This window comes from Ascaphus truei, chromosome 18 (assembly GCF_040206685.1).
Source record: "Ascaphus truei isolate aAscTru1 chromosome 18, aAscTru1.hap1, whole genome shotgun sequence".
Taxonomy (NCBI): domain Eukaryota; kingdom Metazoa; phylum Chordata; class Amphibia; order Anura; family Ascaphidae; genus Ascaphus; species Ascaphus truei.
Window position 1 is genome coordinate 9,149,401 of NC_134500.1, and position 18,278 is coordinate 9,167,678.

General features: G+C 54.6%; 1 protein-coding gene across 1 annotated transcript in view; it reads left to right on the forward strand.

Moving 5' to 3' along the window:
* MAP2K5 (mitogen-activated protein kinase kinase 5) overlaps nucleotides 1-18,278 on the forward strand; it is a 141,834-nt gene that overhangs the window by 35,555 nt on the left and 88,001 nt on the right. The window contains exon 9 of the mRNA XM_075575461.1: nucleotides 14,282-14,341. Coding sequence (XP_075431576.1) covers nucleotides 14,282-14,341 — 60 coding nt within the window. The remainder of the gene's footprint in view (nucleotides 1-14,281; nucleotides 14,342-18,278) is intronic.

Sequence of the window (18,278 nt, forward strand, 5' to 3'; positions counted from 1 at the left end):
TAAGTGAGTATCCTACCCCGTATGTAAGCGAAGTATCCTACCCCATATGTAAGTGAGTATCCTACATTCGTATATAAGCGAGTATCCTACCCCGTATATAAGCGAGTATCCTACCCCGTATATAAGCGAGTATCCTACCCTGTATATAAGGCGAGTATTCTACCCCGTATATAAGTGAGTATCCCAACCCCCGTATATAAGTGAGTATCCTACCCCGTATATAAGTGAGTATCCTACCCCGTATATAAGCGAGTATCCTACCCCGTATATAATGTGAGTATCCTACCCCGTATATAAGTGAGTATCCTACCCCGTATATAAGCGAGTATCCTACCCCGTATATAAGCGAGTATCCTACCCTGTATATAAGCGAGTTATCCTACCCCGTATATAAGTGAGTATCCCACCCCAGTATATAAGTGAGTATCCTACCCCGTATATAAGTGAGTATCCTACCCCGTATATAAGCGAGTATCCTACCCTGTATATAAGTGAGTATCCTACCCCGTATATAAGTGAGTATCCTACCCCGTATATAAGCGAGTATCCCACCCCGTATATAAGCGAGTATCCTACCCTGTATATAAGTGAGGTATCCTACCCCGTATATAAGCGAGTATCCTACCCCGTATATAAGTGAGTATCCCACCCCGTATATAAGTGAGTATCCTACCCCGTTATATAAGTGAGTATCCTACACGTATGTAAGTGAGTATCCTACCAGAAACCCCATGGAAGTAAACATGCGACATTATAAAGAAGGGCCGAGCTTCTACACAGAAAAAAACGTCACACAAAACATTATTGGGACTCTTGTAAAGTTTCTAGCCGCCTGTAACCCCTCCACAGATCTGTGCGTGAAACCCTGTCCTGTTATTGTGGAGGATTAGAAGGCAGCATGGGACAGTAACACAGAGCTTTGGTGGGACATATATACATACTCATTACCACTATACTGACTATCATTGACACACACACATTCTCTCTCCCTGAGAGTAGCTGCACTAAGAGGGCCCGTCCCCTACGTCTCTGTATAGTGCTGTGAGGTGTATCTCTGTATAGTGCTGTGAGGTGTATCTCTGTATAGTGCTGTGAGGTGTGTCTCTGTATAGTGCTGTGAGGTGTATCTCTGTATAGTGCTGTGAGGTGTATCTCTGTATAGTGCTGTGCTGTGTATCTCTGTATAGTGCTGTGCTGTGTATATCTCTGTATAGTGCTGTGAGGTGTATCTCTGTATAGTGCTGTGCTGTGTATCTCTGTATAGTGCTGTGAGGTGTATTTCTGTATAGTGCTGTGAGTTGTATCTCTGTATAGTGCTGTGCTGTGTATCTCTGTATAGTGCTGTGCTGTGTATATCTGTATAGTGCTGTGAGTTGTATCTCTGTATAGTGCTGTGCTGTGTATATCTCTGTATAGTGCTGTGAGTTGTATCTCCGTATAGTGCTGTGCTGTGTATATCTCTGTATAGTGCTGTGCTGTGTATATCTCTGTATAGTGCTGTGCTGTGTATATCTCTGTATAGTGCTGTGCTGTGTATATCTCTGTATAGTGCTGTGCTGTGTATATCTCTGTTATAGTGTTGTGCTGTGTATATCTCTGTATAGTGCTGTGCTGTGTATATCTGTACAGTGCTGTGAGTTGTATCTCCGATATAGTGCTGTGCTGTGTATATCTCTGTATAGTGCTGTGCTGTGTATATCTCCGTATAGTGCTGTGCTGTGTATATCTCTGTATAGTGCTGTGCTGTGTATATCTCCGTATAGTGCTGTGCTGTGTATATCTCTGTATAGTGCTGTGCTGTGTATATCTGTATAGTGCTGTGAGTTGTATCTCCGTATTAGTGCTGTGCTGTGTGTATCTCTGTATAGTGCTGTGCTGTATATCTCTGTATAGTGCTGTGCTGTGTATATCTCTTGTATAGTGCTGTGCTGTGTATATCGCTCTGCAGACTTAATCCGGACTCGGCAAGTTCTGTGCAGAAATAGAGCTGCCAGGTATTGATTTTTTTTTTACTGGCCTCAATAGGATGAGAACTTGTTTGTGCAGCAATATTCCACCCCCCCCCTCTCAAACCCTCCACCACCCCCCCCCCCCCCACGGAAACAATCCTATCTGCCCGTCCCCTGAAACAGTCCTCTCCCCCCCGTCCCCTGAAACAATCCTCTCCCCTGTCCCCTGAAACAGTCCTCTCTCCCTGTCCCCTGAAAACAGTCCTCTCCCCCGTCCCCTGAAACAGTCCTCTCCCCCCGTCCCCTGAAACAATCCTATCCCCCCCGTCCTCTGAAACAATCCTATCCCCCCGTCCCCTGAAACAGTCCTCTCCCCCGTTCCCCTGAAACAGTCCTCTCCCACGTCCCCTGAAACAGTCCCTCTCCCCCGTTCCCCTGAAACAGTGCTCTCCCCCGTTCCCCTGAAACAGTCCTCTCCCCCCGTTCCCCTGAAACTGTCCTCTCCCCCGTTCCCCTGAAACTGTCCTCTCCCCCGTCCCCTGAAACAATCCTCTCCCCCCCGTCCCCTGAAACAGTCCTCTCCCCCGTTCCCCTGAAACTGTCCTCTCCCCCCGGTCCCCTGAAACAGTCCTCTCCCCCGTCCCCTGAAACAGTCCTCTCCCCCAGTCCCCTGAAACAGTCCTCTCCCCCGTCCCCTGAAACAGTCCTCTCTCCCCCGTCCCCTGAAAACAGTCCTCTCCCCCGTCCCCTGAAACAATCCTATCCCCCCGTCCCCTGAAACAGTCCTCTCCCCCCGTCCCCTGTGACTGCCACCAGTTTTAATTCCTGATACTTTTGTTTTATTTGCCCCTATTTTTTCTTTACTGAAGAATATCTAAGGCTTGTGGGGCTGAGAAATCGCTGGCTGGCACATACATTTAATGATATTTTTCATGTGCAGAAGGAAACACAGGGTCGGCAGCCAAGCAATAAACTATAGCTAATTGATTTTAGCAAAAACAAAAAAATCAGAGAAGAGGGGGAAAAAAGCTCCATAATATATTAGGAACCACCGAGCGGAAACAATCCCGCAGGAAGCGCTAGTTTAAAGTCATAAAAAAGTTTTCCCATCACCTTTAACCAGTCTGTACGTCTTTTATTCCTGCCAGTAAGTGGGGAGTCTGTGCGTTTATTTGAATTTAACTTTCTTGCAAAACCAATTAAGCCCCCAAACAACTGTCAGTGTGCGCCATCCATCCTTCTGCTCCCCAGAGCAGACAGCTCCCGTTCTGTGCCGCCATTTTCACCGCCTAATTAACGGTGTCTGCGGCTGCTGGTGCTGCACGCCGGGGCTCGCACTCCGGCGGTCTCTTCTGTTTTTCTCCTCTTCCTTTCTGTCTCCGCTTCTATTCCAGCGTTCTTTTCTCTTCCTCCGTATTTATTTACATTTTTTTCTTCTGTCTCTATCTCTTTAGCTGTCACTTTATTTCAGCCCATTGTCTGACCACCTTCTGTTTTTCTATTGTTTTCCTCTCCAAATTCTCCCCGTCCCCTTCTTCCCCGTTCCCCTTCCGTCCCTCGCTCCCCCCTTCTCTCCGTCCCTCGCTCCCCCTTCCCTCCGTCCGTCCCTCTCTCCCCCCTTCCCTCCGTCCTCCTCGCTCCCCTCCTTCCCTCCGTCCCTCTCTCCCGCCCTTCCCCCCCCCTTCCCTCGCTTCCCCCTTCCCTCCGTCCCTCGCTCCTCCCCTTCAATCCGTCCCTCTCTCCCCGTTCCCTCCGCCTCCGTCTCCCTCGTCCCTCTCTCCCCCCGTCCCCCCTCGTTCCCCCTCCCTCACCGTCTCCCCCTCATCCCCACGCGTCCCCCTCTCCCTCCTTCTCTCCGTCCCCTCTCCCCCCCTTCCCTCCGTCCCTCTCTCCCCCCCTTCTCTCCGTCCCCCCTCTCCTCCCCCCTTCCCTCCGTCCCTCTCTCCCCCCCTTCCTCTCCGTCCCTCTCTCCCCCCCTTCCCTCCGTCCCTCTCTCCCCCCCCCTTCCCTCCGTCCCTCTCCCCTGTTCCCTTCCGTCCCTCTCCCGTTCTGTCTCCCCTTGCACGTGAAGTTGCAGAAACGCTCTGACCTGCTGCCCCGCAGTTCTGAGTTGGCTCTTTGCTTTGTCCCTGTGTCCCCCCGTCCCCCCCACACACCTGAGCTAATGCCTGCAGTAGAGCTTTTAGAAGACAAACTGCCCCAGCCCGATCCGGGGCAGATAGATGAAGGGGCAGCCCGCGGAAGGCGTCTTGATGAAACGGTTCAATTAAAAGTACAAGCATTTACATGGTTGTAATTTCCCTAAATTGCCAGTGAGTCCCTGCAGACAAGCAGCGTTTGGGGGGATTGATCTGCACATTGATTTTGGCTGAAGATGATAAATTTCTGCTGGTTAGTTAAAGTCATTTTGCGGTGGGCCCAGGGCTGCTGGATTGGAACGCTCCTTTATCGGATGCTTAAAACAGGACTTATTTCCTGAGGCCGCACTCTCTGCTCTCAGTTTGTGCTATTCCCCAATCATCTCTTACTTAGATGATTTTTGCTTAGCTGCTGTATGCAGATCAATAGGTGATTGAAACTGATTAAAACTTAGGCAACCAGTTACCGTTGCCAGTTTAATTAGAAACAGGCTGATTCTTAAATGAAAGTGCTTTCTGGTTGTTGTTTTTTTTTTTTTTCTTCTTTGCATACTTAATCGTCACGCAAAATAAAAAGGTCCATTTTAAAAAGGTTTTGTACGGCGCCGGTCCCGGGGGACAGGCACTGACGCACTGACACGTTTCGGAAGCTCTGACAGAACGCGGAAATGGGACGCTCTGCTTCTAAACATCGCGGCTTCAACTATTACTGTACGTCTAGCAGCGAAACATGTCAAATCCTGTGTTTTTTTATTTTATTTTTTTAAATCAGTTCTGTAGTATTAGATAATACTGTGCGCATTTTTTTACACTCCTAATGTCATTTTTTAATTATATTTTTAATGTACTGATCATCCTTTGGGTGCTACAGCAACCAGTTACAAAGTCACATCCATATCCTCATTTGAAACAGGCTGTGGCGCACCTTTTTGAGCGCTGCCCTTTGGGAGCAAAGTATCACAAACCGATCTGTTGCTGTATTCCAAACAGCAGACTGTCTATTGCTCTGAAAAGCTGTAACAATAATGTGTTACACTTAGTAATATAATGTTACATTGCAGCATTTCACAGACTGCAGCGCAATGTCAGTTGGCGGCCATTTCATTGGGCACACAATCAGGATTTTGACAGATTTATAACAGGAGCACCAAACGATTGCCAGCGTAGGTACAGAATGTAGAATTAAACATTGTCACAGGCTTTACATATACAAATAATAATAAGAAAAGGTGGGAATGTGATATTGCTGCTTTATCGGAAGCCACGATTACTGGGGCTTAGTTTTCTCTTTTGGACACCGTTGAAGTTAAATAATTGCATTGATTGTGACGTTTTGTATTGTTGTTACTGGAACCTCGCTTATTGTTTTTGTATCGGGGTGATGCCATCACGTGGTGTGTGACCACATGGTGACATAGCCACCGTTCGTGTCCCTCCATAGGGTAGGGACGGCTGTGTCATTAGCAGAGCCACAGGTCAGCTCTGTGTCTGCCTCTCGATGTGTGTAATTTATAGGTTAATAATATCTGTTGGCTTTATTTTCATTACTTTCATATTATTGAAATGCCGGCGTTTTATGCCCCTATAAATAACTTGCTCTGCTACGTTGCTCTGGGCTATTTCGGCTTGAGCTCTAAATATTACATACCAAATAAACCATGGTAAGTTCCGGCACTGGTACAGATTCGGGAACCGGTGACATGGTATGGTGTAATAAATCACAGCATCGCATCGTGCTGATCCAGCACTTTCTGCGGGCTTCACGCTCAGTAATTGTGTTCTCCAGATATTAGCGATTTCTTTTTGGTTTGATGTATTTGGGAGAACGTAACGAGGGGCATTATACTGTGTACTATCCCCCAGCACATCTTCTAGTTTCTCTTTTATATTTAAAATTATTCTCACAAACAGTATATACTTCAGTATTATGTGAGACCTTTTCCATACTTGGACTAACAATTGATATTATAGGACAATCTTCGGAGAGTTCTCTCTCTTCTTCTGGGCGAGCGGTACTGGGTTCCAAGAGATTCCATTAGAAGAACCCAAACCTGATGAGAGGTTGGAAAGCTTGTAACATATGAACTACTTGTTGGTCCCATTAAAGGTATCACACCCGCTCCTCCCTCTCCCTCCTCTGTTACTACACGAGTTTAACCCTTATGTAAATGCCAGGTAACAACTTAAGGGAGATGAGGCGGAGACGGAACGGGGCGATTAGCCACAACCAAACGCGGGACATTTAAAGATGGCGCTTCAAAGCAGGACGTGTAGCGTTCATGTGCGGGACATTTAAGCGTGCTTGTCGGCGCTGGTTTGTCGGGCCCGGGAGCGCACTTTCTGTTGGAGTGGGCGGTTGGGTGCGGGAGCGCGCGCGGTGGACATTGGGTGCGCACGTGAACGTTATTGGTGAATGTGCGCGGCGGACATTTTTGGAGCGCGGTGAAATGTCAAGTGGTGAGCTGCGGCCAGGAGACGTGCCAGTGGTTTGTCCCGATGGCGATGTTTGGCGGCGGCGGCAGCATTTTGGCTGCGGCTAAATGTTCTAGACTGTGGCAGAGGGGATAGTGAATAAGCAGACAGGGCAATAAACAGACCAGAGGGACAGTGAGAAATAGGAGGAGGCATCCATCAGCAGTGTGCAGGGAGAGGGAGTGCGGGAGAAGGGGAGAGGGAGAGAGGGAGAAGGGGAGAGGGAGAGAGGAGTTCGGGGAGGGGGAATGCGAGGAGAGGGAGTACGGGAGTGTGGGGAGAGGAAGAGGAGTTCGGGGAGGGGAAATGCGAGGAGAGGGAGTACGGGAGAGAGGAGTTCGGTGAGGGGGAATGCGAGGAGAGGGAGAGAGGAGTTCGGGGAGGGGGAGAGGGAGAGAGGAATTCGGGGAGGGGGGAATGCGAGGAGAGGGAGTGCGGGAGAAGGGGAGAGGGAGTGTGGGAGAAGGGGAGAGGGAGGGAGAAGGGGAGAGGAGTTCGGGGAGGGGAATGCGAGGAGAGGGAGTGTGGGGAGAAGGGGAGAGGGAGTGTGGGGAGAGGGAGAAGGGGACAAATGGATACATTGTAAAAATTACTGAGACAGGTGGAGAAACATGAAGCCAAATTGTGATAGTGTGTAGAGACCCCTTATCAGTATTAAAGGAGCGGTCCCAGCATTATCCCACATGTGTTTTTAATAACCCAGTTCTGTAGCGTTAGATAATACTTACTACCCTTTTTTTATTTTCAAATTCAACTCTTGCTGCCATTTTAATGAGTTTTTAATACACTGCGCATCCTTTTATTTCTATGCCCACCTCCCCAGCAGTGCAAGATCTTTGTAACACTTTCCTGTCTGTGATAATATGTTGTTACGTTCCCAGCAGTTTGAGCTGCAAACTGTAACAATAGATAATGTTAGCTTTGTAGTATAAGAATACATTGTAGCTGCTGAGTTACACTGATTTAAGGGGGTTGAACATTTCCTGAGTTGCGAGGCAGATGTTAGAGTTGTAGTGAGCGTTGTCTTCTAAAAATGGGTGCTGTGCAAATATTCAACCTGGGGAGGGGGAGGGGGCGGGGGAAGGGTGTTACATGGCAGGGGCATTCCCCTCGTCACAAGTCCAGCACAGGCTGCTTAAGGCCCCCTCGCCAGTCTTACATCAGGGGGGGGGGGGGGGCAACGGCAGTCATCAAGGGCCACCAACAGGTCCGTGGTCAGGCTATCCCTGCTTCAGCACAGGTGGCTCAATCAGTCACAGCTTCAGCACAGGTGGCTCAATTCATCCCAGCTTCAGCACAGGTGGCTCAATTCATCTCAGCTTCCGCACAGGTGGGTCAATCCATCCCAGCTTCAGCGCAGGTGGCTCAATCAGCCCCAGCTTCAGCACAGGTGGCTCAATCAGCCCCAGCTTCAGCACAGGTGGCTCAATCAGCCCCAGCTTCAGCACAGGTGGCTCAGTCTTTGACTGAGCCACTGTTTGAGCCACCTTTGCTGAAGCAGGGATATCCTGAAGACCTGACCTGTTGGTGGCCCTCGAGGATTTGAGTTGGCCCGCCCCTGCCTTACACTATGCAAGTCCCACAGACAGGTAATTACTGCAGCCGCTGCAGATTGGTTTGGCGGGCTGGCTGTTAAGTAAGGGAGAGAGGCGCAGTGCCGGACTGTGTTACATTGTAACGGGAGCGCCCATTCACGCTGCATTAATCACTTTACAGTTAATGTGTTTGGGGTAAGCTGAGGCAATTGAGATGTCATCTCATCCCAAAGTCTGCACGTTCCCTTTTCTTCCCGGGCAGCGAGTGTTAGTGACGCGCCTGTCCCCAGCCAGCGCGCTCTCCTTTGTGACCCAAATCCTCCCTATAATTAAATGCTAAATTGGTCCTGTCAGTGATCTGTAAACCAAACCAGGCATGTACCCAGCACGGGAAACGTAACCCGGGCCGTCACGGGTGAATTAGCACACGCCATAATTAAATCATCAAGCCTCCCTTTTTAATCGGCCGGGAAACAGTAGAGCCGTCCGCTGGAAACAAGGGTCCGGTTTCGTGACGAGCTAATTAAGTTGGCAAACGGCCTGGCGCAGTAAGTGTTAACGCGTCGTCCCACCCCCCTTATTTCCCCTCCCTGCTGTAAAGGGGCAGGTCCTGGTCCCAACACGCGTCGGAGCCGGGCTAAAGTGAGAGCACGCCGTCCTGTTTCATCGTCTCTTCCATTCTTAGGGCTGAAGTGACGCGTCGCCTGAGACTTTAAAGGAGCAATTCATACTTATTGTAAAATTATTCGGTTTTTTTTTAACACAGGATTGGTGCAGGGGGTCTCCGGAGCTGAACCCCATTCATTTCAGCTTCGGGGACCCCCTGCTTCCCGAGACACAGACCTCTAAAGGTGACGCCGGGATCTCGGCAAAGTAGTAAGCTCCCGCGTCTCGTGGGCCTTTTGGATGCCAAACCTGATGATGTGGCGGCTTCCTATTGGCCCGCCGGGCGCGGGAGCTGTGAAACCCCACCATGATATGAACCCTGAGTGCCCCTGCGCTGATCCTAGTGTAATCGCCCTATGAGCCGTGCGGGAGGGATACATCGTTGGGCAGTGTTTGCGGCTCAGCATGGGCTGCCAGGACTCGGGGTGCAGGATTCAGGCGGCTGGGTGATGAGGTGGCAAGGATGGAAATAATGGGCGCCTATAACTTTTATAGGACATCAGTCTTTTATTCATGTCCCCAGGGGACGTCCCACACTCGTGCGACAGCATTGCACCATTCTTCCAGGAGTTATACATGAATACTGCGCTTCCATGTGTCCACTCTTGACTTAGTTGCTCTGCTGGTTCGGACCGGGCCCCCCATTGTTGCTTCGGACCGGGCCCCCCATTGTTGCTTCGGAATTATCATCTGTATTACCCGGGTTACACTCGGCCCATTACGGGTATTTTGGCTGGGATACCTCCAGGTTTGGGCTTAGGCCCCGCCCCCGCGTCACGTCCCGACACGGGTGACTCATGACGGCCGCCGGAAACCACGCACCGGCGCCGCATCATGAAGAGCACGCGAGGGGTTTATTGGTAAACTCCACACTAAACCAGGATCGCCTGCACCTGCGGCTCACTCCGCCTCCGTCCTACCATTGGGCGCTTGCTACCGAGTGGGCGGTTCATGCTAAGCTGCTTGCTGGCTGCTCATTGGTCACCTGCCCTTCATATGCTCAGCCAGCCCTTTGGCAAATTGGCTGAGCATGATTCTTCGTTCCTGAACGTAGTGCTTACCTCAAGCTTCTGCTGCCTTGTCCTGTTGCCTTGTACATTTTTGATCCTGTCTTGTCTCTGTGTTTTGACCTCGGCTTCTACCTGGACCCCCGACTTCTCCCTACCTCGGCTTGCTTCTGGACCTCTACTTTCTCCGCCCTTAGACCCGGGCTACCCTCTACAACCATCCGACTTCTCCAACCCCTGACCACAGCGAGTATTACGACTATCCTCACTTCTCCAACCCTGACCCGGCTATACGACTATCACTCTGCACTCCGGACGCGCTCACGCAGCTGGAGGTCGGTGAACACTAACATCCCCAACTCGGCCTTACGGTCCCGTCTTGTTTATGGTGAGCACCCGTTACAGATGGGAACTACCACTTCCGTACAGAGATGAGTATTACTGCGGTTTCTCGGTTAGAGACGATCCGCCGACACCTGGGAGCCCTCTTTTCTGAGGTGCCCTCTGTGGGGTGCCACTTTCCCATCTTTGGGACCTGCTGAACTCCATTAGCCTTCTTCTGGGATCCTAACTTAAATGGCACTGTCCCTCTCTACAACATAATAAATAAAGGGGGACTTGGTCTGTTCTACTATTTTATGTCTATCCCCATCTTCTCTCCCTGAGGCTCCTCTCCTCGTATCCTCCAAAAACCTCCTGTCTGGAACCTTCCTCCTAGCCTAACTGCTCTTCCGTGATGTCAGAATACCTATGGTAACACAGGGTGGGGCCCAACATATACGGTACTAACCTGCTAGTAACCCTTTAGGAGGGCGGTTACACTCTCCCCTAACTAAATTCAATGTTGCCCCCAACATTACATAGTCAGATATCAACATTACAATAATTCACATATATGTAATATTTGGATATACCCAGGCTGTAATAGTATAAACAAATTCGCCTACAAATGTACTCAATCTATATGCAATTTAACCTTCTCTAGGTAACTGTGCCAGACACAAACTGGGCATACAGCAGTTTCGTCTTTTAGATTACCGCACCTCATATGAAAAATGGCAAAGAGTAAGGCACAGTATCTCTCCGGTACCGGGGGCAATGGGTCGACGCCTGACCCAGGCGGGATCAGATACTCACTAGCTTACGGGTGGATGGCAGCCCCCAGTGTAGCAATAGTGGGCTGGATCGAGCTTCCTAACCCTATCACCCTTCCCTCGGGGATCTCCACGTAGTGGATGCGTTTAGCCCACTGGCGAGAAAACGTTTGTGAATCGCTTACGATTTTTACATATTTCAAACCTAAAATGTTATTAGATCTTAATCTAAGTTCGAATAATAGATAACGATAACCCGATCAAACAAATTACACAAAAACATGACACTTTTTCAACATTTATCCACAAATGATTCAACATTCAGTATCCACGCGTGAGAAAGTATGTGACCCTTTAGATTCAGTACCTGGTGGCGCCCCCTTGAGCAGTAATTACTCCAACTGCGCGTGTCCTGTAACTGCTGGTCAGTCTCTCACATCGGGTTTGAGGAATTTTGGCCCATTCCTCCTTACAGAACTGCTGCAACTCGGTGACATTTGAGGGCTTCCTTGCATGGACAGCTCACTTCTGGTCCTCCCACAACATTTCTATGGGTTTAGCTCCAGACTTTGACTAAGCCATTCTAAAATGCTGAATGTCATCTTCTGCAGCCATTCTTTTGTAGATCTGCTTGTATGTTTAGGATCATTGTCTTGCTGCATAACCCACTTTCAGTTCAGCTTTAGCTCATGGACAGAGATGGCTTGACATTCTCCTCTAGAATCTTCTGATACAATGCAGGATTCATGGTGGTGTCACTGATGGCAAGCCGCTCAGGTCCTGAGCAGGAAAGCAGCCACAAACCATCACACTCCCACCACCATGCATGACTGTTGGGATGAGGTTCTTCTGTTCGATCACAGTGTTTGGTTTTCACCAAACATAACGTTTCTCATTGAGTCCCCAAAAGTTCTACCTTTGACTCGTCTGCCCAGAGAACATTGTTCCAGAAGCTTGTGGACCATCTATGTTTTCTTTGATGAACTTCAGACGGGCAGCAATGTTCTTCTAAGAGAGCAGTGGTTTCCTCCTGGCTATCCATCCATGAACACCGTTCTTGTTCAGTCTTTTTCTGATAGTTGAGTCATGAACACTCGCATTAGCCGAGGCGAGAGTAGCCTGCAGATCCTTGGATGTTACTCTGGGGTTCTTTGTGACTTCCTGGATGATTTGCCGGTTTATTCTTGGAGAGATTTTGGTAGGACGACCGCTCCTGGGTAGTGTGACTGTGGTCTTGAACTATCTCCATTTGTAGACTATCTGTCTGACAGTAGATTGGTGGAGCGCCAAATCCATAGAAATGGCTTTGTAACCCTTTCTAGACTGATGAGCATCAATAACTGTTTTTCTGAGGTCCTCCGAGATTTATTTTGATCGTGGCATGAAGTCTTTCCACACACCTGTATGGTGAAGACCAAACTCACAAAGTTTCTGATCTTTAAATAATTAGGTAGCTCTTCAGGTGTGAGTTTGGGACGCCCCACCCTATATAAACACCAGATTCTAATTATCCCCTTTAATTTAGCTGATGATAAAACCAAGGTATCACTTACTTTTTCGCATACCCTGACTCCTAATTACTCATTGTTTGTCTAATTCATACATCTTTTTGTTTCAGAAGACATGGAATTGGTTAATATAATACCCTCTTGGATATTTAAGAAAAGACTGGTTTTGATTCAAGAAGGTTATCATGGAAAACCTATGGAGTTTCCGTAATTATTATTGGGGTTCACAAACCTTTTCTCGCCGCTGTATATATTCCACCCGGTCCGTGTAATGTTCCGTCCGATGCGCCACACTCGTACTATTTTATCTTCCCTTTCCTGATTTGCTGTAAGCCGGGCGTGCCCTACTGAGAGATATAACCAGTGACACCCTGACCAGATCTACTATATCCACAGTATCCCCAGGACATAGGGGCACCCATATCTCTCGGATCATGCGGTCGGCCCAGAACCCAGACAAAAGGCTCCTCTTAGGGCAGCACCGCCATAGTCCGGTCCCATTGTACATCGTCACTGAAATATAAACGGGCACCTACTTCCTCACTGTGCCGTATACATCGCCTGTGCCCCCCTCTCTCTGCTACATCGCCTGTCCCCCTCTCTCTGCTACATCGCCTGTCCCCCTCTCTCTGCTACATTGCCTGTCCCCCTCTCTCTGTTTCATCACCTGTCCCCCTCTCTGCTGCATCGCCTGTCCTCTCTCTGCTGCATCGCCTGTCCCCCTCTCCCTGCTGCATCGCCTGTCCCCTCTCTCTGCTGCATCGTCTGTCCCCCTCTCTCTGCTGCATCGCCTGTCCCCCTCTCTCTGCTACATCGCCTGTCCCCCTCTCTGCTGCATCGCCTGTGCCCCCCTCTCTGCTACATCGCCTGTCCCCCTCTCTGCTGCATCGCCTGTCCCCCTCTCTCTGCTACATCGCCTGTCCCCCTCTCTCTGCTGCATCGCCTGTCCCCCTCTCTCTGCTACATCGCCTGTCCCCCTCTCTCTGCTGCATCGCCTGTCCCCCTCTCTCTGCTGCATCGCCTGTCCCCCTCTCTGCTGCATCGCCTGTCCCCCCTCTCTCTGCTGCATCGCCTGTCCCCCCTCTCTCTGCTGCATCGCCTGTCCCCCCTCTGCTACATTGCCTGTCCCCCCTCTGCTACATCGCCTGTCCCCCTCTACTACATCGCCTGTCCCCCCTCTGCTGCATCGCCTGTCCCCCCTCTGCTACATCGCCTGTCCCTCCTCTGCTACATCGCCTGTCCCTCCTCTGCTACATCGCCTGTCCCCCCTCTGCTTCATCGCCTGTCCCTCCTCTACTACATCGCCTGTCCCTCCTCTGCTACATCGCCTGTCCCCCCTCTGCTTCATCGCCTGTCCCCCCTCTACTACATCGCCTGTCCCCACTCTGCTACATCGCCTGTCCCCACTCTGCTACATCGCCTGTCTCCCCTCTGCTACATCACCTGTCCCCCCTCTGCTACATCACCTGTCCCCCCTCTGCTACATCGCCTGTCCCCCCTCTCTGCTACATCGCCTGTCCCCCCCTCTCTGCTACATCGCCTGTCCCCCCTCTCTGCTACATCGCCTGTCCCCCCTCTCTGCTACATCGCCTGTCCCCCTCTCTGCTACATCGCCTGTCCCCCCCTCTGCTACATCGCCTGTCCCCCATCTGCTACATCGCGTGTCCCCCCCTTTCTGCTACATCGCCTGTCCCCCCCTTTCTGCTACATCGCCTGTCCCCCCTCTCTCTGTACATCGCCTGTCCCCCCTCTCTCTGTACATCGCCTGTCCCCCCTCTCTCTGCTACATCGCCTGTCCCCCCTCTCTCTGCTACATCGCCTGTCCCCCCCTCTGCTACATCGCCTGTCCCCCCCTCTGCTACATCGCCTGTCCCTGTGGAGATCTGCATACTAAGGACTCCGTTTTTATGAGGTTTTTGTTTTGTTTTACAGAGCGTATCACGTCCCCAGCGGGAAGATCCTGGCTGTGAAGGTAAGACTGGCGGGGCCAGGGGCCACTCACCCTAACATGTAATGCGCAGGAGGGGACCCAGCCCACGAGGAGCAGGCTGTGGGAGCGGGCCCCGGGAGTGATGGGATGTGGGAGCGGGGCCCCCAGCAGTGATGGGATGTGGGAGCGGGGCCCCCAGCAGTGATGGGATGTGGGAGCGGGGCCCCCGGCAGTGATGGGATGTGGGAGCGGGGCCCCTGGCAGTGATGGGATGTGGGAGCGGGGCCCCTGGCAGTGATGGGATGTGGGAGCGGGGCCCCTGGCAGTGATGGATGTGGGAGCGGGGCCCCTGGCAGTGATGGGATGTGGGAGCGGGGCCCCTGGCAGTGATGGGATGTGGGAGCGGGGCCCCCGGCAGTGATGGGATGTGGGAGCGGGGCCCCCGGCAGTGACGGGATGTGGGAGCGGGGCCCCTGGCAGTGATGGGATGTGGGAGCGGGGCCCCTGGCAGTGATGGGATGTGGGAGCGGGGCCCCCGGCAGTGATGGGATGTGGGAGCGGGGCCCCTGGCAGTGATGGGATGTGGGAGCGGGGCCCCCGGCAGTGATGGGATGTGGGAGCGGGGCCCCTGGCAGTGATGGGATGTGGGAGCGGGGCCCCTGGCAGTGATGGGATGTGGGAGCGGGGCCCCTGGCAGTGATGGGATGTGGGAGCGGGGCCCCTGGCAGTGATGGGGTGTGGGAGCGGGGCCCCTGGCAGTGATGGGATGTGGGAGCGGGGCCCCTGGCAGTGATGGGATGTGGGAGCGGGGCCCCTGGCAGTGATGGGATGTGGGAGCGGGGCCCCCGGCAGTGATGGGATGTGGGAGCGGGGCCCCTGGCAGTGATGGGATGTGGGAGCGGGGCCCCTGGCAGTGATGGGATGTGGGAGTGGGGCCCCTGGCAGTGATGGATGTGGGAGCGGGGCCCCTGGCAGTGATGGGATGTGGGAGCGGGCCCCTGGCAGTGATGGGATGTGGGAGCGGGGCCCCTGGCAGTGATGGGATGTGGGAGCGGGGCCCCTGGCAGTGATGGGATGTGGGAGCGGGGCCCCTGGCAGTGATGGGATGTGGGAGCGGGGCCCCTGGCAGTGATGGGATGTGGGAGCGGGGCCCCTGGCAGTGATGGGATGTGGGAGCGGGGCCCCTGGCAGTGATGGGATGCGGGAGCGGGGCCCCTGGCAGTGATGGGATGCGGGAGCGGGGCCCCTGGCAGTGATGGGATGTGGGAGCGGGGCCCCTGGCAGTGATGGGATGTGGGAGCGGGGCCCCTGGCAGTGATGGGATGTGGGAGCGGGGCCCCTGGCAGTGATGGGATGTGGGAGCGGGGCCCCTGGCAGTGATGGGATGTGGGGTGGGGCCCCTGGCAGTGATGGGATGTGGGAGTGGGGCCCCTGGCAGTGATGGGATGTGGGAGCGGGGCCCCTGGCAGTGATGGGATGTGGGAGCGGGGCCCCTGGCAGTGATGGGATGTGGGAGCGGGGCCCCTGGCAGTGATGGGATGTGAGAGCGGGGCCCCTGGCAGTGATGGGATGTGGGAGCGGGGCCCCTGGCAGTGATGGGATGCGGGAGCGGGGCCCCCGGCAGTGATGGGATGCGGGAGCGGGGCCCCCAGCAGTGATGGGATGTGGGAGCGGGGCCCCCGGCAGTGATGGGATGCGGGAGCGGGGCCCCTGGCAGTGATGGGATGCGGGAGCGGGGCCCCTGGCAGTGATGGGATGTGGGAGCGGGGCCCCTGGCAGTGATGGGATGTGGGAGCGGGGCCCCCGGCAGTGATGGGATGTGGGAGCGGGGCCCCTGGCAGTGATGGGATGTGGGAGCGGGGCCCCCGGCAGTGATGGGATGTGGGAGCGGGGCCCCTGGCAGTGATGGGATGTGGGAGCGGGGGCCCTGGCAGTGATGGGATGTGGGAGCGGGGCCCCGGGAGTGATGGGATGTGGGAGCGGGGCCCCTGGCAGTGATGGGATGTGGGAGCGGGGCCCCTGGCAGTGATGGGATGTGGGAGCGGGGCCCCTGGCAGTGATGGGATGTGGGAGCGGGGCCCCTGGCAGTGATGGGATGTGGGAGCGGGGCCCCTGGCAGTGATGGGATGTGGGAGCGGGGCCCCTGGCAGTGATGGGATGTGGGAGCGGGGCCCCCGGGAGTGATCGGATGTGGGAGCGGGGCCCCTGGCAGTGATGGGATGTGGGAGCGGGGCCCCTGGCAGTGACGGGATGTGGGATCGGGGCCCCCGGCAGTGATGGGATGTGGGAGCGGGGCCCCCGGCAGTGATGGGATGTGGGAGCGGGGCCCCTGGCAGTGATGGGATGTGGGAGCGGGGCCCCTGGCAGTGATGGGATGTGGGAGCGGGGCCCCTGGCAGTGATGGGATGTGGGAGCGGGGCCCCTGGCAGTGATGGGATGTGGGAGCGGGGCCCCTGGCAGTGATGGGATGTGGGAGCCGGGCCCCTGGCAGTGATGGGATGTGGGAGCGGGGCCCCTGGCAGTGATGGGATGTGGGAGCGGGGCCCCTGGCAGTGATGGGATGCGGGAGCGGGGCCCCTGGCAGTGATGGGATGCGGGAGCGGGGCCCCTGGCAGTGATGGGATGCGGGAGCGGGGCCCCTGGCAGTGATGGGATGTGGATGCGGGGCCCCTGGCAGTGACGGGATGTGGGAGCGGGGCCCCTGGCAGTGACGGGATGTGGGAGCGGGGCCCCTGGCAGTGATGGGATGTGGGAGCGGGGCCCCTGGCAGTGATGGGATGTGGGAGCGGGGCCCCTGGCAGTGATGGGATGTGGGAGCGGGGCCCCTGGCAGTGATGGGATGTTGGAGCGGGGCCCCTGGCAGTGATGGGATGTGGGAGCGGGGCCCCTGGCAGTGATGGGATGTGGGAGCGGGGCCCCTGGCAGTGATGGGATGTGGGAGCGGGGCCCCCGGCAGTGATGGGATGTGGGAGCGGGGCCCCCGGCAGTGATGGGATGTGGGAGCGGGGCCCCTGGCAGTGATGGGATGTGGGAGCGGGGCCCCCGGCAGTGATGGGATGTGGGAGCGGGGCCCCTGGCAGTGATGGGATGTGGGAGCGGGGCCCCTGGCAGTGATGGGATGTGGGAGCGGGGCCCCGGGAGTGATGGGATGTGGGAGCGGGGCCCCGGGAGTGATGGGATGTGGGAGCGGGGCCCCTGGCAGTGATGGGATGTGGGAGCGGGGCCCCTGGCAGTGATGGGATGTGGGAGCGGGCCCCTGGCAGTGACGGGATGTGGGAGCGGGCCCCTGGCAGTGACGGGATGTGGGAGCGGGGCCCCTGGCAGTGATGGGATGTGGGAGCGGGGCCCCTGGCAGTGATGGATGTGGGAGCGGGGCCCCTGGCAGTGATGGGATGTGGGAGCGGGGCCCCGGGAGTGATGGGATGTGGGAGCGGGGCCCCGGGAGTGATGGGATGTGGGAGCGGGGCCCCTGGCAGTGATGGGATGTGGGAGCGGGGCCCCTGGCAGTGATGGGATGTGGGAGCGGGCCCCTGGCAGTGACGGGATGTGGGAGCGGGCCCCTGGCAGTGACGGGATGTGGGAGCGGGGCCCCTGGCAGTGATGGGATGTGGGAGCGGGGCCCCTGGCAGTGATGGATGTGGGAGCGGGGCCCCTGGCAGTGATGGGATGTGGGGCGATCGCGACATAATGTTTCATTGATTGGCCTTTCACACTATCCAATTTACTCTTGGTCGTCCTGCCTGACCTCTGACCTCCCCAGGATGCTGTGCTCTGCATCTTTTAGGTCTGAGGGTCATTTAAGGATTGCAATAGAACCAAAGCCCATTTCATCGCTATTTCACAGTTGAGAGCTGCTTAGCACTTCCCCGGGCAGAATTCCTTATGGTTCCCTGTCTGCCCCCTAACAGTTAGCCCCCGCTGTTAGGGCCAAACTCTCCCCCCTGTGCCCAGCGGGGGTAACATGCTGTCCGTCTTGTGC